Source organism: Eretmochelys imbricata, chromosome 1 (assembly GCF_965152235.1).
Source record: "Eretmochelys imbricata isolate rEreImb1 chromosome 1, rEreImb1.hap1, whole genome shotgun sequence".
In the NCBI taxonomy this organism is placed as follows: domain Eukaryota; kingdom Metazoa; phylum Chordata; order Testudines; family Cheloniidae; genus Eretmochelys; species Eretmochelys imbricata.
Genome location: NC_135572.1, coordinates 313,505,018 through 313,529,336, shown reverse-complemented (window position 1 = coordinate 313,529,336; position 24,319 = coordinate 313,505,018). Strand labels below are relative to the sequence as shown.

General features: G+C 51.3%; 1 protein-coding gene across 1 annotated transcript in view; it reads left to right on the top strand.

The window, feature by feature from the left end:
* Nucleotides 1–21,591: 21,591 nt before the first annotated feature.
* Nucleotides 21,592–24,319, top strand: part of ASZ1 (ankyrin repeat, SAM and basic leucine zipper domain containing 1) — a 109,189-nt gene continuing 106,461 nt past the window's right edge. The window contains exon 1 of the mRNA XM_077807828.1: nucleotides 21,592–21,693. Within this exon, the coding sequence (XP_077663954.1) occupies nucleotides 21,592–21,693 (102 nt within the window). The remainder of the gene's footprint in view (nucleotides 21,694–24,319) is intronic.

Below are 24,319 nucleotides of genomic sequence, written 5' to 3'. Positions count from 1 at the left end.
CCGTCCAGTTCCCTCTGTCTGACCCTTTGATTGAGGGGAAGAGCGAGAGAGGCCAGCCCCAGCCGTTGCCACTGTGGATACCATCATTACTGTCATCTAGGAGGGGTCCTATAATACATGGGTGTCTACCCCCCCACCCCTAAACCGCCCACCCCGCAGCCATGCCCATCTTGCCGGGCACTCTCAGGAGAGGGATAATCGGTGACACTGGGCGCGGCCCTAGGTAACTCAAGGGGGTGGAAGACCACGAGTGTCGAGGAAGCCCCCCCGCTCTAGGCCACCAGGTAACTCAGGAGGGTGGAAGACCACGAGTGTCGAGGAAGCCCCCCTGCTCTGGGCCCAGGCTAACCTGAACACTTCTCCCTCCTGAAAGCTGCTGTGTTATACCTTCTGTTTGCGTTGTTTTGTTGCATAGTTTGTTTTGTTTCCTTTTGTAATTCTTTGTAAGTGTTAAAATAAACTTCTTTTCTGTTTTAAAAAAAAAACAAAACAAAAAAAACCTTCCCTGTTACCTTACCCAGGGAAAAGGGACCTACTTAGCCTGCTCTCCTACTGCTGCCCTCTGGCCTGGGCTTTTCTTGCTCTTTGCCCCTGCTTCGGCTTCCCCCCCAACCAGGCCAGATGCTCTCCCTCTTTCTTTTCTTTTCTTGTTTTTTTTTTCTTTCTCTGCTGCTGCTAGAGTGCTGGCCGGCTGCCGGCTGGCTGTTAGTCCCCCTCCCCCCCCCGCCCACCCTCAGACCCTGCTGATGTTCCAGCTGAACCCCCCCTGAGAGAGGGGGGCCTGCTGACCCGCTCCCCGGATGGGGGGAGTGGAAGGACCCTGCCCCCAGACCCAGCCGCTTGCTGTTTGTTTGTGGACCTGTCTCCAGCTGAGAAAATTTCTTATCACCTGCTCTGGCATCCCTGGAATGTTGGAGCTGCGAAAAAGAAAGCCCGGACAAGGAAGGGAAACAGCCGTCTACCAGAGGAACACCTCGCGGGGAATCTACAAATCGCCGTGGAGGGGGTCCAAGACTGAGTAACTTTTGAACTGTGCTCTTGTGTGGGGGGAGGCCTCGACTGTGTCGTGACTGTGTTTGTAGGGACACAGGGGATGTGGCACGGAGCTGCCTCCCAATCCATCTGTGTCCCTCCCCCCACACACATACACACACTACTATCCTCATCACTGCCCCCTCCATCATCATTGCTGGCTGTTTGACATCTGCCTCTGGACTTAGCTGCTTGCCATGATTCGTGTGGGCCAGAAGCACCAGCCAACCAAACAGGACTCTCTGGACAAGCGTACAGTGGTTCATGTGCCCCCCCACCCCGAACTGCCCATCCCACAGTCTGTCCCTTTTTACCTGACCCCAACTCCAGTTAACCACCTGCATCCACCCCCGCTGGGGCATCGGCAATGGAGGGCACCAGGGGGACCTCCGCCGCTGATATGCCCACCGCCTCCCCTAGGGGAACCCCCTCAGCCCGGGGGAAAGGCCAGGGCAAGAAGAAGGGGAAGGGCCCCGCTAAAACCACCAGGCCCTCCGTGGGTGGCTGCAGCCCCCGCCACCGACCACAGCGTCCCTCCCCGCTACCCCCTCCACCGGCTCTGCGGGTGTCCCTCCCTCACCCCCCGGGACATATGCCTGGGCAGCGGCAGCTCCCCCGCCTGCCATCTCATCATCTCTCCCACCCACTGCCTCCACCACCATCAACAGCGTCCGGGGCCCCTTCCCCACCATGACAAGGAAGCACGGTGTCTGATGCCTCCTGGTGCCCACCTCGCTCCACGTGGAGACCTACCTGTGGGCGTTGGTGAGGGTGGTGGGGCCTTCGGCCATTCTGGTGGCCTCCAAAATGTATGGGAAGGTTGTCTTCTTCTTAGCATCGGAGGCTGCCGCCCAGGAGGCGGTGGAGAGGGGCCTCGCGGTGGGGGGGTGTTTGTCCCCCTAGAGCTGCTGGAGGACCTGGGCGTCCACCTGGTCCTGACCTCTGTCCCTCCTTTTCTCCCCAATGCTGCCCTGTTACCCGCCCTTTCCACCCTGGGGAAACCTGTTTCTGTCATCAGCCCCCTCCCGTTGGGGTGTAAGGACCCCACTCTCTGTCACACCTTTTCCTTCCACCAGCAAGTGCAGCCTACTTCTACTGCCGTCGGCGGCACGTGACAGAGAGGTGCTCGAGGGGTCCTTCCTAGTCCCCCACCAGGGGGCCCATTACCAGGTTTCTCCAAGGGGGAAGCCCGGTGCTACCTCTGCCGGGCATCAGGGCATGTCCGGAGGGACTGCCCCTTAGCCCGGCAAGGAGGGGCACCTGGGATCCCCGAGACCCGGCAGCACATTGGCCCCATCATTGCTGACGCCCCAGGCCGCCCGATACCCAAACCCGCCCCCCCTCCTCTTCAGACCACCACTGCTCCTGCTCAGGCCCGGGGGGCACCTCCCCTACAACGCCCAGACGAGAGGGAGAGCCCCGCCCTCGCTGCTGACAATCTGGCAGGGCCTATGGAGGAGGGTCTGGCAGAGATACCACCAGGCATGGGAAAGAGCCTGCCCCAGGGAGAATCCTCCCTCCCTTATGCCGCCCCACCGTCCCCCCAAGCCCCTGAGCCATCACCTTTACCCCCTGATACGACCCCTGCTAACCAGCCTCCAGATGATGCCATGGAGGGCTAGGCCCTAGTCCAGGGGAAGCGAGGCAAGCGGAAGGCTGGAGCTCATCCTCATCTACCCGAGGCGGAGGCCCCCGGAAAACCAGGAAGGGGGGCACCGATGCCGAAGCTTCCGCTTTGCCTACGAGTGCGTCCCATCCACCAGTGTCAGCCAGGAAAAATGTGGTAGCACCGGAAGGTAGTGTCTCCCCTCCACGGGAGACCCTCCCCTCCGAGACCCTCAAGAAAGCCCCGTCTGTCCTGACACTACCCGAAGCCCCTGTGAACCCCGAGACAACCGTCATGGTGGGTGCCAGCAGGGAGAACCCCGGGGCGATGGAAAGTGTCCTCTCCTCCACATTCGAGGAGATCGAGGCCCTAGATCTGACCCCGGTCGGCCAGGGGGAGGACGACCTTTTGCCAGCAAAACTCGATTTGGGTGACCTTACTCCACCCCTCTTTTCCCCATGCTCCCTCCTCTTAACTGCTGTTTCTACTCCCACCTCCAAGGAGCCCCTGGACTCCTCCATTGACCCGGCCGCTGATGGCACCCCGCTGACGACCACCAAGCCTGCTCAGGTGACAGCCAGCACCACACGGCCGGGACACGAGCCGCCAGGGCACCCCCCGTTGGTGCGATTTCCTTCCCGGGGGGGGGGGGCACAGAAGATAATCCACCTCCTGATGCTGTAGCTGCTAAATCCACCATAGAGCCCACGCCCGGTATTACTGAGAGCTCCCTCCCTACCCCCTTAACCCTCGACCCTGATCGGGAGGCGCCACTATCCAGCTGCTTGCCTCCCGAAACCCAGAACCTTGCCTCTGCCCCTGCGCCTACCAGTCTATCTCCTGCAATGTTATCGCCGCCCCCGGGGCTGTCTTCTTCCCTTTTCCAACCGATGACACCCAGGGAGCAGCCTTTGCGTTCTCCTGCCCCGACCCATTAGGGGCTGCTATTTTCCCTCCATCGCCCCCTATCGCCCCAGGGTTTGAGGCGAGCCTGGAAGCTCCAGCCCATCAGGTACCCCGTCGAGGGTCCGCACCCTGCTTGCCTGTTTTAGTGGACCATGGGGCTGCACCAAGGGCCCTGCTGGGGAACAACCGGGAAACCATAACCCCATCCCCCCATGAGCTGCGAGAAGAGCTGCGGAAGTTTTTAGAGGATGTCCGTGGCTCCCGCAACAAGGTACAGCTTGCTCTCCAGCGATAGGGAGATTTTTTTCAAATCCTCTGGGCCACAGGGCCCTCATGGGGGAAGGTAAAGGGACGGGGAAACAGGATGCCACGGCCTACTGGCGGGTCCATGTCTTCCGTGACCAATTACTCACCTACGGGATGGGTCAGGGACTGTCGCGCGGCCCGCTGGGGGATGCGAGCGTCCCTGCCAGTGAGAATCCTCCCTGGCCCTCCCCATGACACCTCTCACCATCGCAACGTTGAACACCCGGCGTTGTAGGATGGCTCTCCGCAGGTCTCAGGTGCTCTCCTTCCTTCAGGAGGGAGGGTACTCTGTGATTTTCCTGCAGGAGACCCATATGGATCAGACTGCCGAAGATAGTTGGCGGCTAGAGTGGGGGGACAGGGTCTACTTTAGCCATTCCACGATTCGGTAGGCTGGAGTGGCGACCCTGTTCTCCCCCGACCTACGGCCCGAGGTGCTAGGGATCGCCGAGGCCGTGCAGGGTCATCTGCTGCAACTCCGGGTCCGTATAGAGAGGCTTGTGGTTAACCTCGTTAACATCTATGCCCCGACATCGGGCCCAAAGCAGCTGCAATTCTATCAGCAGGCATCTGCCTTCCTCGACACCTTAGATTCTTATGAGTGCCTGGTCCTGGGAGGGGATTTTAATACCATCCTCGAGGAGTGAGACCGCTCGGGGACCGAGCAGTGCCTGGCCGCCGTGGACACCCTCCAGGAGATAGTTGAACATCACTCCCTAGTGGACATCTGGTGCGACCACCACCCGGATGACACTTCCACGTTCATCTTTGTCCGGGTGGAAGCCCATCGGTCGAGCCACTCCCGGTTGGACCGCATTTATCTATCACGCTTCCACCTCTCATGAGCCCACTCCTCCAGCATTCGGCTGGCCCCATTTTCTGACCATCACCTAGCCACTGTGACAGAACTCCCTCTGTGCAGAGAGGCCAGGGGCCGGCCTATTGGCATTTTAACAACAGCCTGTTGGAGGATGCGGGCTTCGTGACGTCCTTCTGGGAATTCTGGCTGGCCTGGCGAGGGCAGCGGTGTGCCTTTCCCTTGGCGCAGCAATGGTGGGACCTGGGGATGGTGCGCGCCAGGCTTTTCTGTCGCGACTACACCTGGGGCACCAGCCGACGGAGAAATGCGGCGATAGAGCAGTTGGAACGGGAGGTCTTAGAGCTGGAGAGGCGTCTGGCTGTCAACCCCGAAGACCTGCTCCTCTATGGAGTGTGACGGGAGAAGCGGGAGGAGCTCCAGGCCCTCGAGGACCATCGGGCCCGGGGTGCCTTTGTTCGATCCTGCATCTGCCTCTTTCGGGAGATGGATCGTGGCTCCCGCTTCTTCTATGCCCTGGAGAAAATGAGGAGGGCCAAGAAACACGTCACCTGCCTCCTGTCAGAAGACGGCATCCCCGTCACGGAACCGGCGGAGATGTGCGGGAGGGCCCGAGACCGACCCTAGCGCTTGTAGAGTGCTTTGGGAGGAGCTCCCTATGGTCAGCGCGAGCGACCGAGACTGGCTAGAGTTGCCTCTCACTCTGGCCAAGTTCTCGGAAGCCCTCCATCGTATGCCCACTAATAAGTCTCCAAGCATGGACGGGCTGACCGTGGAGTTCTACCGCGTGATTTGGGACTTCTTCGGCCCAGACCTAGTCACCGTCTGGGCCGAGTCTCTGCAGAGCGGGGTCCTCCCTCTCTCGTGCAGGCGAGCTGTGCTCGCCTTATTGCCGAAGAAGGGGGACCTCCGCGATTTACGAAATTGGCGTCCCGTCTCGCTCCTCAGCACAGACTACAAAATCGTAGCGAAAGCAATCTCGCTGCAGCTAGGGTCTGTGCTGGTGGACGTGATCCACCCAGACCAGACCTACAACATCCCGGACCGCAGTATCTTTGATAACCTATTTCTGGTTCGGGACCTTTTGGAACTCGGGCGTAGAGACGGTCTGTCGTTGGCCCTCCTGTCCCTAGATCAGGAGAAGGCATTTAATAGGGTGGACCACGGGTACCTCCTGAGCACTCTGCGGGCGTTTGGCTTCGGACCCCAGTTTGTGGGTTTTCTCCGGGTGCTGTATACTTCCGCGGAGTGTCTGATTAAGCTCAACTGGACCCTGACCAAACCGGTCAGCTTCAGGTGAGGAGTACAGCAGAGGTGTCCCCTCTCAGGCCAGCTGTACGCTCTGGTGATCAAGCCCTTCCTCTGTCTCCTCCAAAGGAGATTGACAAGGTTGGTGCTGCGGGAGCCGGAGCTGCGGCTGGTCCTGTCGGCGTATGCTGATGATGTGCTCCTTGTGGTCCAGGACTCGGGCGACTTGGCACGAGTGGAGGCTTGCCAGGCCATCTATTCGGCAGCCCCCTCCGCCTGCGTCAACTGGGTCAAGAGCTCTGGCTTGGCGGTAGGAGACTGGCGGCAGGCAAGCTCCCTCCCACCCACGCTTCAGACTATTTGGTGGAGTGCAGGTCCGCTGCTCTACCTCGGCGTTTACCTGTCTGCCACACATCCCTCTCTGCCGGAGAACTGGGAAAATTTAGAGGGCGGGGTGATAGAGCGGCTCTGGAAATGGATGGGACTACTCCAATGTCTCTTCCTCCGAGGGAGAGCGCTGGTGCTTAATCAACTAGTCCTGTCCATGCTCTGGTACCGGCTAAACAACCTGGTCCCGGCCCCAGGTTTCCTGACCAACCTCCGGACATCGATTCTGGGGTTCTTTTGGTCAGCAATGCACTGAGCCCCTGTAGGGGTCCTTCATCTACCCCTGAAGGAAGGAGGACAGGGCCTGAAGTGTCTACACACTCAGGTCCGTGTCTTCTGCCTCCAGGCCCTACAGAGGCTCCTCTATGGTGCAGGCAGTTCGGCGTGGAGGACACTGGTGCACGCCATCCTGCACCGCATCCGAGGGCTCTGATATGACCAGCAGCTCTTTTATCTCCGTCCGGCAGGTCTTCCGCGAGATCTCTCCGGGCTGCCGGCCTTCTACTAGGACCTCCTCCGGACTTGGAAACTGTTTTTAACGACCAGGTCCATGGCGGCCACCGAGGGGGTAGATCTCCTCGCGGAGCCCCTGCTACACAACCCCCAGCTCCGTGTGCAGGTGGCGGAGTCTCGCTCGGTGCGCCAGAGCTTGATCATGGCAGAAGTCATGAGAGTCGGAGACCTCCTGGACTATGACCAGGGAGACTGGCTGGATCCCCTGACGCTCGCCCGACGCATGGGGCTCTCCAAATGTCGTACCCCCCGACGCGGACTTCAGGAGGGGAAGGCCACTTTGCTGCCCGCTGCTCAAGCTTACCTCGACCGGGTCCTGCTCGAGGGCAAGCCCCGCCCACCCTCTACCCCAGGCCTGCCAGATTTTTTAATTGGACCCCTGCCCTGCTGATCCAATCGACCCCCCCAACCCTTCACTGCGAGCCGGCTGCATGAACTGCAGCTGGTACGCTTCCAAACCGTGCCAAGGAAACATCTATACATGCTCGCGCTCCACACCCTTCACGCCCTCACCCTAGTGTCCCACCCCAACACAAAGTGGCGAGACCTTCTGCCACCTTTGGAGGGTGAGCAGCCCCGGTGGGCCAGCCTATATTCCACCTTGGTTCCGATGCCCGTCGGGGACATCAGTTGGCGGCTCCTTCACGGAGCTGTGAGCACGGGCACGTACTTGGCGCGGTTCACCATCCCAGATACTTGTCCCTTTTGTGGTGTGAGGGAAACCCTGGTGCACGTATATCTGGAGTGCGCCAGGTTGCAGCCCCTGTGCCGGCTCCTCACAAATCTCCTATTATGTTTTTGGTTGCATTTTTCCCCTCACCTTTTTATTTATGCACTCCCTATCCGTGGCCTCACAAAGTCGCGGGATCTCCTAGTTAACCTCCTCCTGGCCCTGGCTAAAACGGCCATCTATAAAACCAGAAAGAGGAGGTTGGCCAACAGAGTTTCCTGTGACTGTGGGGCTGTTTTCCGATCCTCGGTCCGTTCACGTATCCGGGCAGAGATCCTCTGGGCGGCGTCCACCGACTCCCTTGATGCTTTTGAGGAGTGGTGGGCGCTGTCCGAGGTTCTCTGCTCGGTGTCCCCATCCGGGTCCCTTTGTCTGACCCTTTGATTGGGGGAGAGAGTAAGGGACCCCAGCCCCAGCCATTGCTGCTGCGGACACCACCACCCTAGAGGGGTCCTTTCACACGTGGCTGCATGTGACACCCCCCCCGGATTGTCCACCCCACAGCCTGCCCCTCTTGTTGGGTGCTTTCAGAGGAGGGAATTGTTGGTGACACTCGGACATGGCGCCAGGTAACTCGAGGGGGTGGCAGACCTTGAGAGTCGATGAAGCCCTCGCTCTGGACCACCAGGTAACTCAGAAGGGTGGAAGACCACAAGAGTCGAGGAAGCCCCCCGCTCTGGGCCCAGGCAAGCTTGAACACTTCCCTCCCCTGAAGCTAATGAGAAAACAATTGTGATTGGTTGCTGTGTTACACATTGCATATGCTGCTGTTTTTACTTTGTAAGTGTGTTATGCAAATAAAAACATCTTTTGCTTTAAAAAAAAATTACTTTCCTATAGCCATCTGGCCCAAACCTGTCACACTCTATATCCTATCCCTACCTTCCAGTGTATCTACCTCTCCTCCCAGTTTAGTGTCATCTGCAAACTTGCTGAGGGTGCAATCCACACCATCCTCCAGATCATTTATGAAGATATTGAACAAAACCGGCCCCAGGACCGATCCTTGGGGCACTCCACTTGATACCGGCTGCCAACTAGACATGGAGCCATTGATCACTACCCGTTGAGCCTGACAATCTAGCCAGCTTTCTATCCACCTTATAGTTCATTCATCCGGCACATATGACTTTAACTTGCTGGCAAGAATACTGTGGGAGACCGTGTCAAAAGCTTTGCTAAAGTCAAGGAACAACACGTCCACTGCTTTCCCCTCATCCAGAGAGCCAGTTATCTCGTCATAGAAGGCAATTTGATTAGTCAGGCATGACTTGCCCTTGGTGAATCCATGCTGACTGTTCCTGATCTCTTTCCTCTCCTCTAAGTGCTTCAGAATTGATTCCTTGAGGACCTGCTCCATTATTTTTCCAGGGACTGAGGTGAGGCTGACTGGCCTGTAGTTCCCAGGATCCTCCTTCTTCCCTTTTTTAAACATGGACACTACATTAGCCTTTTTCTAGTCGTCTGGGACTTCCCCTGATCGCCATGAGTTTTCAAAGATAATGGCCAATGGCTCTGCAATCACATCCGCCAACTCCTTTAGCACTCTCGGATGCAGCGCATCCAGCCCCATGGAGTTGTGCTCGTTCAGCTTTTCTAAATAGTCCCGAACCACTTCTTTCTCCATGGAGGGCTGGCCACCTCCTCCCCATGCTCTGCTGCCCAGTGCAGTAGTCTGGGAGCTGACCTTGTTTGTGAAGTTTAATACAATTAGGACTGGGCCCTAACTTGGATAATAGGACAAAGTAAATAACAAAACCATCTTTACAGAGGTAAAATTCATATTGCAGCAAATGGGAGTTTTGTGTCAGAAACAACTACGGGAGAGGGCCCAATACCATTGAAAGGACTGAAATAAAATATTACTGACAGGTACTCCAGAGTTAAACCTGAAATGTTCACCATGTGCTTTGTAAACATGCTAGTGAATATCAATTAAAAACTATTAAACAAAACAAAATATTTTCCAGAAGTAAATATGTTGAAATATCTGTTTTCTTCCTGAGCGTAACATACTTAGTTATGTGGTTAGCCCTCTAGCCTTTCCTGTATTTATTATTTTTTACAAAGACCAATGCAATCACATAGAAGAAAAAGCTTGTAGATGCACTTTTCAGTGTCTTCAAACAAAGGGCGGGGGGGGGGAGCTCAGAAATCAGGAAATCTTTAAAAATTCCATTTACTATTTATAAAATCCTGGAAACCTCAACATGCCTTTGAAGCACATGGAAAAAACAAAACAATTTCATACACTGTAAATTCCTTTAAAAAAAGCTGATATTAATCTTCACAGTTTTCATCTTTCAGAAATATTTTTAGTATACAGTACTTTCAGTATTGCTTGCTGTATGTTTGTGTCTTTTTATTGTGTTTTTAATCTGAATGATAAATTACAAGATGAACAAATATTGTAAAATTAATTAATTTAGTGCCTGTTGTGACAAGATAGTCTGGTGGGTCCTGCACTTTTCTTGGGAGCTAAGATGCCACCCCTTGCCCCTGTTCTTGATCATCATTGGTCCCACTAGGGGCCCAGGAAGGTGGTAAAGGAGGGAAGCAGTCAAGGGGTCTGGGTTTGTTCCTCACTCTGAGCTCCAGCCCCTCTCAACCCCTGTGGGTTCTTACCCTCTTCCCCCTTGGGTGGGGTACCTGCAGTCCTTAGATGCTGGGGAAGGGAGTCTCCCTCCCCTACTGGGGCAGGGTCCCCCTTACTTCAATTTTCTGATTTTTCAGGTCTTACAGCACACCTCCAAGCTCCAATCAATCCTTCCTTCCTTCCTTCCTCTCTCTCTCTCTCTCTCTCTCTCTCTCTCTCTCTCTCTCTCTCCCCCTTCTCCCCCTCCTCCTCCGTCTGCCTGAAGCAGGGGGTTTTATTAGGTTCCTAATAGGGCCTTACTTGACTGCAGGTAATCCAATTAACCTGCAGCCACCTTGCCTAGTCTACAGGGAACCACGCCTTAATTAGCCTTGAGTTTATATATTTTCCCTCTAGCACTCCTCAATGCTCCCTGGCTCTCCTGTATCACACTGTACATTTTAGATCAAAACTATTTTCATGCTTCCAACAAATTTCTGCAGGCAAGTGCTGAAGTTTGCAGGATAGATTTCCAACTCTTTTTATTCTGTGGCCTCTTTTGTATAAGAGACAACTCTCATTATCCACTTCCTCACCTTAATTTGCTACTGTTTAAGTCACAAAGTGCTTAATTCTATATTCTACCAGGAAGTGCATTAAGGACCACTGGTAAGCCATGGACATCAGTTTAAAAAGTTCTGCATGATAATGTCAATTAATACGTATGCCTTTTCATATCAGTGAATATACTAACAATTAATTTACAGCAAACATTTCCAGTTCTACAGTAAATAAAATAGTGAGAGCTTTGGGGAATGGATTGTATCTTTATATATGTTTGAACCATGTTTACCACAATGGGATCCTGATCCTGACTGGCACTCTGGATGCTGCAGTAAGATAAACACTAAACCATATAATAGTAATAATAATAATAATACTTATACATTGTACGATTGTAATATTTATTTAAAGAATGACATAGAATTAAAACAATAGAACCATATGGAAATTAATATATTCAAAAACAGAAATCCATATAATGTTGAATATAGAAAAATACAGTGATGCACAGGATAGTCCTTTTTGTGATTAAAAATGTGGAAGGTCTGTTGACATTAATTTGATCTCATGAAAGTTGTAATGCATGTTTTCAATGAAATAATATTTATTACAATTCTATAGTGATTTTCATTTGATAACCTCAAAGTGCTATACAAATGCTAACAAATTAGGCCTTACAACGCTTTTTGTGAGGTAGGTAACAGCTATATAGGAATCACTTTGCACATCACAGCGAAACACAGCCTCCTCTGAAATGGACACCAGCTGTTTAACAGCATTTAACAGCACCAAATATAACTTATTAATTTGTAGAGAAAATATCATTTAAAAAATTATTTGTGGTAGGCTCCGATGTATTGAAAGACTGGTTATCTTACTGATTTTTCTGAAGAATAGTATAATTTAAAACTAAAGTTTAATAGTATAAAATGTATGTGTGATGTTCCCCTCTGGTATTATCTGGACTGGTTATCTGCTAGGCCACTCCAATCCTTGATTCTGGGAGCCAGCCTGACCCTGCTCTGCTGTGAGAACCCACACTCGTGGGCTGTTCATGCACAGCCTCTGGCAAGTAAGCTGCTCCCAGCTACTTGCAAGCAAATGACACTAGCCAATATCTGCGGTCCCAGACACAACCTGGGAACCTCCATCTTGCAGTGTCCAGTTATGCCCGCTGGACACTGCAAGCTTATATAAGTTTGTCAATTTAACAAAGAAATTGATATGTACCAGGCTTGTTCTCCCAAGGGGAGTCTCTAACCCGATTTTAAGTGATTATAAGTCAAAGCATAACAAGTCAGATTTGCTCAAATGAAATAAAAGCAAAATGCATTCTAAGCTGATCTTAACACTTTCAATGCCCTTACAAACTTAGATGGTTCTCACCACAGGCTGGCTGCTCTTCAGCCAGGCTCTCCCCTTTGATCAGCGCTTCAGTCACTTCGTGGTGTGGTGTCTGTAGATGTAGGTGGAAGAGAGAAGAAGAACATGGCAAATGTCTCTTCCTTTTATTGTGTCCTTTCTTCCTTCTTGGCTTTGCCCTCTCCCCCATTCAGAGTCAAGTGAGCATTATTGAGTCTCTCCAAGCAAGGCTGAGCAAATCCTCTGGCGTGGCTTCATGCAGGTGAGTATTGCATTGTAGCTCCCTTGCTGGACAATGGTTGTTGATGGGTTGATTGATACCCCACCCGAGTGTTGGTTACTTTCCTTGCTGTTGCCACTAGGGAGCTAATATCTGGCTGATTCCCGCAATTTACAGCATGTTTTAGTGACAACCATACTACGCAATTCTTATAACTTCATATGCATTAATGATATACATACACAGATAGAGAAATGACTTTTAGCAGATTATAACCTTTCCTGATACCTTACAAGGCATGCTTTATATGTAAGATCACAATGATATGAAAATGAAGAATATGGGGTTACAGCATGCTTCCTCAAGGTACAGAATGTCACAGTATGCAAGCACGCCTACCTTACCACACAATCAATAGAAGGCTGGAGATTAACATCAATGCTTATACTAGATCTTACAGGACTGAGTAATAAAAAAGGAATAGGTATGTAGAAACACAATCATATCATCATCTAATTGTAACACTTATAAGGTCCAAATTCTGCCCTCGGCTATGCACATATAACTCCTATTGACTTCAAAGGACCCATTTCATGATTGTATCTTATGTGGTCGTTTTGACTAGTGCAAAATGCTATCCTAACAGAATGGTAGCAGTTTACATTCACTTGGTTCTGATGTAACTGACTACATAAGGTGCAGGGCACCAGAGAATTGGGCCCCTAAGCATCTGATATTCAGAGGTGCAACAGGCCTACAGCTCCAACTGAAATCCAGTAAGTACTGAGTCATCAGGACTTCTGAAAATCAAGCCCTTAAGGTGTTTTAAGGTGGGCCTGGAAAACCTGGGGCACACATAGTCAATGACCAATTTTAAAAATGTGGCTATGTTTTTGGGATAAGCTGCTGCAGAATGATGGGAAAGTAACATTTTTCATTTGGCTTAAGTATTGCCTGGCCAGTTTTGTGCAAATATTTGTAACCCATTAAAACAGCAGAAACAGTATTGCAGTCCAGAGTGGCAGAGAAAAAAGATTAAGATCTCTTCGGATGACTATAATTATCTTCTTTACCTGTACAGTTACATGTAGTGCTTTATATAGAAAGAAGATAATTTACAGTCATCTCAAAAGATCTTAATATTTTTCCTCTGTCCCTCTAGACTACAATACTATTTCTAAAGTTATCCATCACAACCCAATTAAAATCCTTTTAAGATGGATTTCTACTGATCATTTTACTCCCCTTTGGCTCTGAATTTTTAAAAATAACCAATATGTAAAGTCCTTTCCAGGTCCATGTAAACATAAGTTAGCAACTCTCACACTTTAAAATGTGCATTGATTTGACCTGATTTTAACAAAAGCGCTGAGTGAGCCTTCTGGATACATTTGTTGTTTCTTTCTTTTGCACTGTTTATCTTGTAGAAAAAAAGTATATAAACACAACTCCTCCTTCTTGTTACCAGAACAGAGCATCAAAGCTATGTTCTGCAAGGACCTCATCATGAGTCAAAGGAATGTATTCGTGAAGAGGACAGGAGACAAATAAATTAAACAGGAAATGTGTGCTTGTATGTATCTTTTTTGTGTGTGTGTGTGAGTGTAACTGTCTGTCTCTCTGAGTGTCAGTCACTTATGTGAAAGAGCAGAAAAAAGAGTTTGGTTTATTAGGAGAGGGGAAAGAAAAAGTAAGTGGTGTCCTCTTTCAAGGGTAGTCCATTCCCTGCATTATACAGGGGTCTCCATCATCTAGTCATCTCCTATCCTCCTGCCATAGGATAGTTGCCTCCTATATCTTCAGCTTTGCAAGGATTTCAGCTTTTCAGTCTCTCTGTAATACTAATCTAATTGCCTTCTATGATGAGATAACTGGCTCTGTGGATGAGGGGAAAGCAGTGGACATGTTGTTCCTTGACTTTAGCAAAGCTTTTGACAGGTCTCCCACAGTAGTCTTGCCAGCAAGTTAAAGAAGTATGGGCTGGATGAATGGACTATAAGGTGGATAGAAAGCTGGCTAGATTGTCGGGCTCAACAGATAGTGATCAATGGCTCCATGTCTAGTTGGCAGCCGGTGTCTAGCGGAGTGCCCCAAGGGTCAGTCCTGGGGCCGGTTTTGTTCAATATCTTCATAAATGATCTGGAGGATGGTGTGGATTGCACCCCCAACAAGTTTGCAGATGACACTAAACGGGGAGGAGTGGTAGATACGCTGGAGGGTAGGGATAGGATACAGAGGGACCTAGACAAATTAGAGGATTGGGCCAAAAGAAATCTGATGAGGTTCAACAAGGACAAGTGCAGAGTCCTGCACTTAGGACGGAAGAATCCCATGCACCGCTACAGACTAGGGACCGAATGGCTAGGCAGTAGTTCTGCAGAAAAGGACCTAGGGGTTACAGTGGATGAGAAGCTGGATATGAGTCAACAGCGTGCTGTTGCTGCCAAGAAGGCCAATGGCAATTTGGGATGTATAAGTAGGGGCACTGCCAGCAGATCAAGGGACATGATCGTTCCCCTCTATTCGACATTGGTGAGGCCTCATCTGGAGTACTGTGTCCAGTTTTGGGCCCCACACTACAAGAAGGATGTGGAAAAATTGGAGAGAGTCCAGAGAAGGTCAACAAAAATGATTAGGGGTCTGGAACACATGACTTATGAGGAGAGGCTGAGGGAACTGGGATTGTTTAGTCCGCAGAAGTGAAGAATGAGGGAGGATTTGATAGCTGCTTTCAACTACCTGAAAGGGATTCCATAGAGGATGGATCTAGACTATTCTCAGTGGTAGCAGATGACAGAACGGGGAGTAATGGTCTCAAGTTGCAATGGGGGAGGTTTAGGTTGGATATTAGGAAAAACTTTTTCACTAGGAGGGTGGTGAAACACTGGAATGCGTTACCTAGGGAGGTGGTGGAATCTCCTTCCTTAGAAGTTTTTAAGGTCAGGCTTGGTAAAGCCCTAACTGGGATGATTTAGTTGGCGATTGGTCCTGCTTTGAGCAGGGGGTTGGACTAGATGACCTCTTGAGGTCCCTTCCAACCCTGATATTCTATGATTCAGCACTAGCTTTAAAGCCAATAAAGAGGTATACTTTCTCATATTTGGAAGTGATATGGGTGTGGTATAATGATGGTCAACTTTTCAGTCTTTCTGTAATACTTTCTGTCCCTGAACAGCAATAGCAGGAAAATCCTGCTCTGCTCCTACAGTTTCGGGATGGAGCATCATCTGTGGGGATGGTGCAGGGAAGTCTGGTTAGCATGGAAGAGATATTAGGGACAGGAGCATAGTTGTTACAGATGGAATTTTGGGAGAACTTGACAACCAAACTCTAACAAGTCTATGCTGAGTACATGCTACCTGGGATGTTTCAAAGGCTTATAACTTGCCAAACTTGGCTAATTTTTCATGGGCACTGCACATCCCTGACACCAGGGTGACCTCCCTGCCAAATTTCAAGTTCTTGCTCCAAAGCATGGAAGCTTTAGAGATTTCCAAAAAAATTCTTATACACAGTTCTTTAACTTGGGCAAAATATTTTCCTAAACTCATTCTTGGAAATAGATGAACCTTTTCCACCCTCCTTCCCACCCACCCCCGCCCGCTCTCCCCACCCCCCCAAAATTAGACACCTGGCAAGGAAAATTTCAGCCCAAACAGTTAAATTTTGGCAAAGTAATAAGTAATTTTAAAAAAGGGTCTTAGAATGGGAAGTATTGGGCAATGATAACTATACGCATCACTACTTATACTGCCTGTAACATACATAAGAACATAAGTAGGGCCCTACCAAATTCACAATCCATTTGGTCAATTTCACAATAATAGGACTTAATAAATCATAAATTTCACAATTTCAGCTATTTAAATCTGATATTTCACAGTCTGGTAATTGTTGGGGTCCTGACCCAAAAAGGAGTTGTGGGGAGGGGTCACAAGGTTATTGTAGGGCGGGTTGTGGTACTGCTACCCTTACTTCTGCACTGCTGCTGGCAGTGTTACTGCCTTCAGAGCTGGGCAGCTGGAGCGTGGCGGCTGTTGGCCGGAGTGCCCAGATCAGAAAGCAAAGCCACTGCCAGTAGCAGCACAGAACTAAGGATGGCATGGTATGGTACTGCCACCTTACTTATGCGCTGCTGCCTGGGCCCTCAGTCAGCAGTTGCCACTCTCCAGCTACCCAGCTCGAATGAAGGCAGCAATGCAGAAGTAAGGGTGGCTCGGTCTGGTATTGCCACCCTTACTTCTGCGCTGCTGCTGGCTGGGCGCTGCCTTCAGAGCTGGGTGCCCGGCCAGCAGCCACTGCTCTCCGGCTACCCAGCTCTGAAGGCAACGCATAAATAAGGGTGGCAATATCACAACCCCACAAAAATAACCTTGTGACCCCCCTACAACTCCCTTTTTGGTCGGGACCCCCAATTTGAGAAACGCTGGTCCCCGCCGTGAAATCTGTATAGTACAGGGTAAAAGCACACAAAAGACCAGACTTCATGGGGGTGGGGGAGACCAGAGTTCATGGTCCATGATGTGTTTTTCATGGCCGGGCCCTAAACATAAGCATGAGATTGTATCCCCAACCATCTTGGCTAATAGCTATTGATTAACCTGTCCTCCATGAACTTATCTAATTCTTCTTTGAACCTGGTTATACTTTTGGACTTCACAATATCCCCTGACAATGAGTTCCACAGCTTCACGGTGCGCTGTGTGAAGAAGGACTTCCTTTTGTTTGTTTTAAACCTGTTGTCTATTAATTTCATGAGGCATAGGTGCCAACTCTGTGGGTGCTCCAGTCCTTGAGCACCCACGGAAAAAAATTAGTGGGTGCTCAGCACCCACTGGCAGCTAGCTCCTCCCTCTCCCCCTCCAGTGCCTCCTGCCTGGCAGCGGACCTGCCAATCAGCTCCTCCGTCCTCCCTCCCAGCGCTTCTCATCCATCCCGGATCAGCTGTTCCGTGGCATGCAGAAAGTTCTGGAAGGAGCGGAGACAGGGCACGCTCGGGGGAGGGATCAGAACTGGGCAGGAAGAGGCAGGGTGGGGGTGAGGGCTTGGGGAAGGGGTAGAGTGGGGGTAGGGCCTGGGCCAAAGCAGGGGTTCAGCACCCCCAAAGCAAGGAGGAAGCCGGCACCTGTGTCAAGAGGAGTCCCCTGGTTCTTGTGTTCTGGGAAGGGGTAGATACAGGACTGTCCCTAGACAGTGTGGTGCCCTACGCAGCCCCCCTCCACCGGGGGGGAGCTGGCCCCAGCCCTCCATGCAGGGGGGGGCTATGCCCAAAGTCTGTGGGGGGCAGGAGCAGGCTTGGGGCATTGGGGGCAGAGGGGAACCACCCGCCAGCACTCAACAGTGGTGCGGAACGGGCTGGGTCCAGGTCACTCCACTTCCTGCCATCCAGTGAGTGTGGGATCAGGCCCGACCCCTGCTGCAGTCCCCCAAGCCATAGCTCAGGGGAAGGCGTGGAGTGAGAGCGGGGCTGGAGCGGAGGCTATGGGGAAGGGGTGGAGTGGGCGTGGGGCCGGAGTGGGGGCAGCTTTCCTGGCCGGTATCCTCCCTTAGGCATCTCTTTTCTAAACTGAACAGTTTAGTCTTTTTAATCTCTCCTAGAATCATTGAATATCAGAGTTGGAAGGGACCTCTGGAGGTCATCTAGTCCAACCCCCTGTCGAGAGCAGGACCAATCCCCAACTATATCATCCCAGTTAGGGCTTTGCCAAGCCTGACCTTAAAAACTTCTAAGGAAGGGGATTCCACCACCTCCCTAGGTAACGCATTCCAGTGTTTCACCACCCTCCTAGTGTAAAAGTTTTTCCTAATATCCAACCTAAATCTCCCCACTGCAACTTGAGACCATTACTCCTTGTCCTGTCATCTGCTATCACTGAGAATGGTCTAGATCCATCCTCTTTGGATCCACCTTTCAGGTAGTTAAAAGCAGCTATCAAATCCCCCCTCATTCTTCTCTTCCATAGACTAAACAATCCCAGTTCCCTCAGCCTCTCCTCATAAGTCATGTGTTCCAGACCCCTAATCATTTTTGTTGCCCTTCAAATTGGACTCTCTCCAATTTTTCCACATCCTTCTTGTAGTGTGGGGCCCAAAACTGGACACAGTACACAGTACTGGACACATAGAGGGGAACGATCACGTCCCTCGATCTGCTGGCAATGCCCCTACTTATACATCCTAAATTGCCATTGGCCTTCTTGGCAACAAGGGCACACTGTTGACTCATATTCAGCTTCTCATCCACTGTAACCTCTAGGTCCTTTTCTGCAGAACTGCTGCCTAGCCATTCGGTCCCCAGTCTGTAGCGGTGAATGGGATTCTTCCGTCTTAAGTGCAGGACTCTGCACTTGTCCTTGTTGAACCTCATCAGATTTCTTTTGGCCCAGTCCTCCAATTTGTCTAGGTCCCTCTGTATCCTGTCCCTACCCTCCAGCGTATCTACCACTCCTCCCAGTTTAGTGTCATCTGCAAACTTGTTGAGGGTGTAATCCACACCATCCTCCAGATCATTTATGAAGATATTAAACAAAACCGGCCCCAGGACTGACCCTTGGGGCACTCCGCTAGATACCGGCTGCCAACTAGACATGGAGCCATTGATCACTACCCATTGAGCCCGACAATCTAGCCAACTTTCTACCCACCTTGTAGTGCATCCATCCAGCCCATACTTCTTTAAATTGCTAACAAGAATACTGTGGGAGACTGTGTCAAAAGCTTTGCTAAAGTCAAGGAATAACACGTCCACTGCTTTCCCTTCATCCACAGAACCAGTTATCTCATCATAGAAGGCAATTAGATTAGTCAGGCATGACTTGCCCTTGGTGAATCCATGCTGACTGTTCCTGATCTCTTTCCTCTCCTCTAAGTGCTTCAGAATTGATTCCTTGAGGACATGCTCCATGATTTTTCCGGGGACTGAGGTGAGGCTGACTGGCCTGTAGTTCCCAGGATCCTCCTCCTTCCCTTTTTTAAAGATTGGCACTACATTAGCCTTTTTCCAGTCTTCCGGGACTTCCCCTGATCGCCATGAGTTTTCAAAGATAATGGCCAATGGCTCTGCAATCACATCCGCCAATTCCTTTAGCACTCTCGGATGCAACGCATCCGGCCCCATGGACTTGTGCACGTCCAGCTTTTCTAAATAGTCCCGAACTACTTTCTTCACAGAGGGCTGGCCACCTCCTCCCCATGCTGTGCTGCCCAGTGCAGTAGTCTGGGAGCTGATCTTGTTCGTGAAGACAGAGGCAAAAAAAGCATTGAGTACATTAGCTTTTTCCACATCCTCTGTCACTAGGTTGCCTCCCTCATTCAGTAAGGGGCCCACACTTTTCTTGGCTTTCTTCTTCTTGCCAACATACCTGAAGAAACACTTCTTGTTACTCTTAACATCTCTCGCTAGCTGCAACTCCAGGTGTCATTTAGCCTTCCTGATTTCACTCCTACATGCCCGAGCAATATTTTTATACTCATCCCTGGTCATTTGTCCAATCTTCCACTTCTTGTAAGCTTCTTTTTTGTGTTTAAGATGAGCAAGGATTTCACTGTTAAGCCAAGCTGGTCGCCTGCCATATTTACTATTCTTTCTACACATCGGGATGGTTTGTCCCTGTAACCACAATAGGGATTCTTTAAAATACAGCCAGCTCTCCTGGACTCCTTTCCCCCTCATGTTATTCTCCCAGGGGATCCTGCCCATCAGTTCCCGGAGGGAGTCAAAGTCTGCTTTTCTGAAGTCCAGGGTCCATATTCTGCTGCTTTCCTTTCTTCCTTGTGTCAGAATCCTGAAGTTGACCATCTCATGGTCACTGCCTCCCAGGTTCCCATCCACTTTTGCTTCCCCTACTAATTCTTCCCGGTTTGTGAGCAGCAGGTCAAGAAGAGCTCCGCCCCTACTTGGTTCCTCCAGCACTTGCACCAGGAAATTGTCCCCTACACTTTCCAAAAACTTCCTGGATTGCCTGTGCACCGCTGTATTGCTCTCCCAGCAGATATCAGGATCTTTGAGGTCGCCCATGAGAACCAGGGCATGCGATCTAGTAGCTTCTGCGAGTTGGCGGAAGAAAGCCTCGTCCACCTCATCTCCCTGGTCTGGTGGTCTATAGCAGACTCCCACCATGACATCACCCTTGTTACTCACGCTTCTAAACTTAATCCAGAGACTAATCCTAATATGGAAGAGATTATTTTTACCTCCTCTTCATTTTTGTTACCCTTCTCTGTGCTTTTTCCAAGTCTAATAAATCTTTTTTGAGATGGGGCAACCAGAACTGCACATAGTATTCAACATGGGGACCATCCATGGATTTACATAGTGGTATTATAGTATTTACTGTTTTATTATCTATCCGTTTCCTAAAGGTTCCTAACATTAACAAAGTAATGCACACAACTATAATATTTATTACCTATATCTATTCTGACAGATTAATAACAGTTGCTGTCTTTTAGAATTCACTAGCAATAAAAAATTACATTTGATCTTATCTTCACGCTTTAGATGAAGTAAGAAACTAAGCAGTAGGCAGGGCCACATTTTATGACTCATCAGGTGCATTTGGCCATTGGTCCACAGATAGTGCACACTTTTACTAGATTTAGGGCCAAATTCTTCACTCCTTACCTAGCCAAATCTCACATTGACATCAAATAGTGGTTTTCCTTGGGTAAGGAATGTGGGATTGGGTTCCTAATTTGTTTTGTAAACAGATTTGTGAATTTAGTGATGGTAAAAGGAGATCATAATAATGGTGACTCCTCAGCACTCCTTTCTAGGCCACTGCTGTGTTACTTCAAAGATTTCCATCCAGGACAATGCTTGACCCTTGTTCTGAGAGCAGACTGGACTACGGGGTTTACTTTCTCCCACTCTGTAAGTAGCAGCCATCACGTTTCAGGGGGTGTCATGTCTGTCGCAGAGGCACCAGCAGAAAACACCAGTGCCTACTGAAATCGATCGGACCTTGTTCAGGGTCCTTCACAAGGCCCCTTCTGCTCCAGACACGGATTTATGCTGCCTTAAGAAAAATTAAAAACCCCAGTCCTGAAATGCCAGTCTATGAGTCAGCTTCCAGCCCCGCCTGCGGAGTCCCTTCCCCAGCCCGGTCCCGGGGACCCGCGCGGCGGGGCTCGCGGGGCGAGGCGCGGGCAAGGGCGGAGCACACGCTCGCTCACCGCCCCTCAGGGCCCCGCCGCACAGCCACGTGACCCGCCCCGGCTTCCCACGTGAGGCGCTTTCCCGCTCTCGCGGCGGGGAGTGGAAACGAGGCTGGGGTGCCGGGGGCTCCGCGGGCGCAGTGCGGGCGCGCGGCGGCAGCTGGGGGCTATGCCCGGGGCTTCCCGCTCGCTGGCGGTGGCCGGGGGAGGCGAGAGCAGCGACAGCGACGAGGACCGCTGGGTCATCGGGTTCGTGCAGGAGGAGCCGCAGGTGGGGGCGCCCCCGGGCATCCGCCGCTCTGCCAGGCAGGCGGCGGCGGTGGTGGGGCCTGGCTGGGCTGCGGGGGCTCTGGGCCTGGCCCGCGTGCTGGGCGTTCATCAGTTGGGCCTAGGGTTGCCAACTGCTCCATTGCAGAAAACTGAACCCCCTTTATCCCCCCACCGCGGCCCCCCCTCCCCGAGGCCCCGCCCCCTCTTCGCCCTTTCTCTGGGGCTCCGCCCCCGCTGACTGCCTCGCTCACTGTCCCCCACCCTCACTCGCTCATTTTCACTGGGCTGGGGCAGGGGGTTAGGTGTGGGAGGGGGGTGTGGGCTCCGCTTGGGGGTGCAGGCTCTGGGGTGGGGCCAGGGATGAGGGGTGGCCCTTACCTCTGGCAGCTCATGGAAGCGGCCCATATGTCCCTGCAGCCCCTAGGCCAGGGGTGGGCAAACTTTTGGCCACATCTGGGAATTGAAATTGTATGGCGGGCCGTGAATGCTAACAGAATTGGGGTTGGGCTGTGGGAGGGGGTGAAGGCTCTGGTTGGGGGTGCAGATTCTAGGGTGGGGTTGGGGATGAGGCGTTTGGGGTGTAGGAGGATGCTTTAGGCTGGGATTGAGGGGTTTGGAGGGTGGGAGGGGGATCAGGGCGGGGGCAGGGGTGTTGGGACATGGCAAGAGGTTCAGGGGTGCAGGCTCTGAGCAACGCTTACCTCAAGCGGCTCCCGGAAGTAGCAGCATGTCCCTTTTCCACCTCCTACACGGAGGCGTGGCCAGGCGGCTCTGTGTGCTGTCCCATCCACAGGCACCGCCCCTGTAGCTCCCATTGGAGCACTGGAGGGGCCATTGGCAGTCATAGGAGCCAGAGTGCAGCCATGCGACAACTTCGAGGAGCCATGTGGTGCGGCCCCCGACCTGTGCCCCAGCTGGAGCACTAGAGCGGGACCACGCCGAGGCTTCCAGGAGCCACGTGGTGCGGCCTCTGACCCTGAACCCCAGCTGGAGCGCCAGAGTGGGGCAAGCCCCAGATCCCATTCCCAGTGAGAGCTCTTGGGCCAGCTTGAAACGGCTTGTGGGCTGGATCCAGGCTGTAGTTTGCCCACCCCTGCTCTAGGTGCAGGGTTCGCCAGGGAGCTCTACATGCTATCCTCGCCTGCAGGCGTTGCCCCTGCAGCTCCTATAGGCCCTGGTTCCTGGCCAATTGGACCTGTGGAGACGGTGCTCAGGGCAGGGGCAGCACGCAGAACTTCCCTGGCTGCCCCTGCGCCAAGGAGCCACGCGGACATGCCGGCCACTTCCGAGAGCTGCATGGAGCCAGGGCAGATAGGGAGCCTGACTTAGGCCCGCTGCACTGCCGACCAGACTTTTAACGGCCCAGTCAGCGGTGCTGACCGGAGCTGCCAGTGTCCCTTTTCGACTGGACATTCTGGTCGAAAACCGGACGTCTGGCAACCTAGTGGGCTGCACCGCTGCTGCACATGTGGCTCGCTGGGTGTGATGTGGGCCCTGCTTCACTATAGAGTCCTACCGTGGTACCAGCGCTGGGGACAACCTCTGAGCAGCCGCAGTATCCCATGTGTGACCTGTGCTGATCCAGCAGAGCCCATAAGTCATCCACCCTCTGGGTCACGTTGGCCATCCGTCAACGGGGATGTGGCTGAGGATGTACCCCTCCACTCCCCCCCGTATTTCCTCCCTCGCGTTTCTGCCTTGTTTGTACATTATTTGTACGTGGCTTTGGAAGTGCAGCATGCTGTATAGCTAAGTGTTAAATACTCTCACAGCCTAATACTGAATCCACACAAAAGTTTCCAGTTGAATTAGTGACCATAGGAAGTTTTAAGATAATACCAAAAAAAATCTTATTTCTGTTTTAGAATATTAGGTATTCATAAGAAATACAACTTCTTATAGCTTCTTATTTCTAATTTTATTTTTATTTAAATAAAGCATAAATTGTTCATGTACCAAAATGATTTTAGGAGCAGCCAGGACATATCACTGTATTGACAAACGTGCGTTTGTAATGATGGGGAGGAAAAATTCCACTCAATTACATTAGTTTTGCATTGGAGTTTCACCACAATTGAACTGAATATTATAGTTCTGGGGTCTTGTATTCTTCTGGCTGCTCCGAGCAAATTGATATTTTTAAGATTCCTGTGTTTTACAGGATTCAGACTTAAAAGTTCTAATCTACTCTGAAAAGGGACTTTGTGACATTAACTTCAGTGGGGCATCTGCTTAAGTACTTTGAATAGGCATGGAAATAAGCACCTGTGTAAATGCTTTGCTGAATTGGGACCATTTTCAGGATTCAGTAAATGTTTTGAATGAACAAAATTGCTAATCTGTGGGCTACTGATGTGAGTTTCTGTTGTTTAGACTTTGCAATATGGGTGACCAGTTTAATGGTTTGCTTTTTGTGCCCTGATTAGCTGAGAGGTGGAGTAAGCCATTGATTAAATATTGTGAATTCATATCATGCACTAAGTTTTCTCACTATCACTGGCTACTTGGATACTTCTCATGTTGCTATGTAATAAAGAGGCTTCAACACTAGTGGGTTGAAAATGCGTGTCTAGCCCCATCATACAGATCAAGCTAGAAGCTTTTTTGTTGAGCCCCTCACCAGTCCC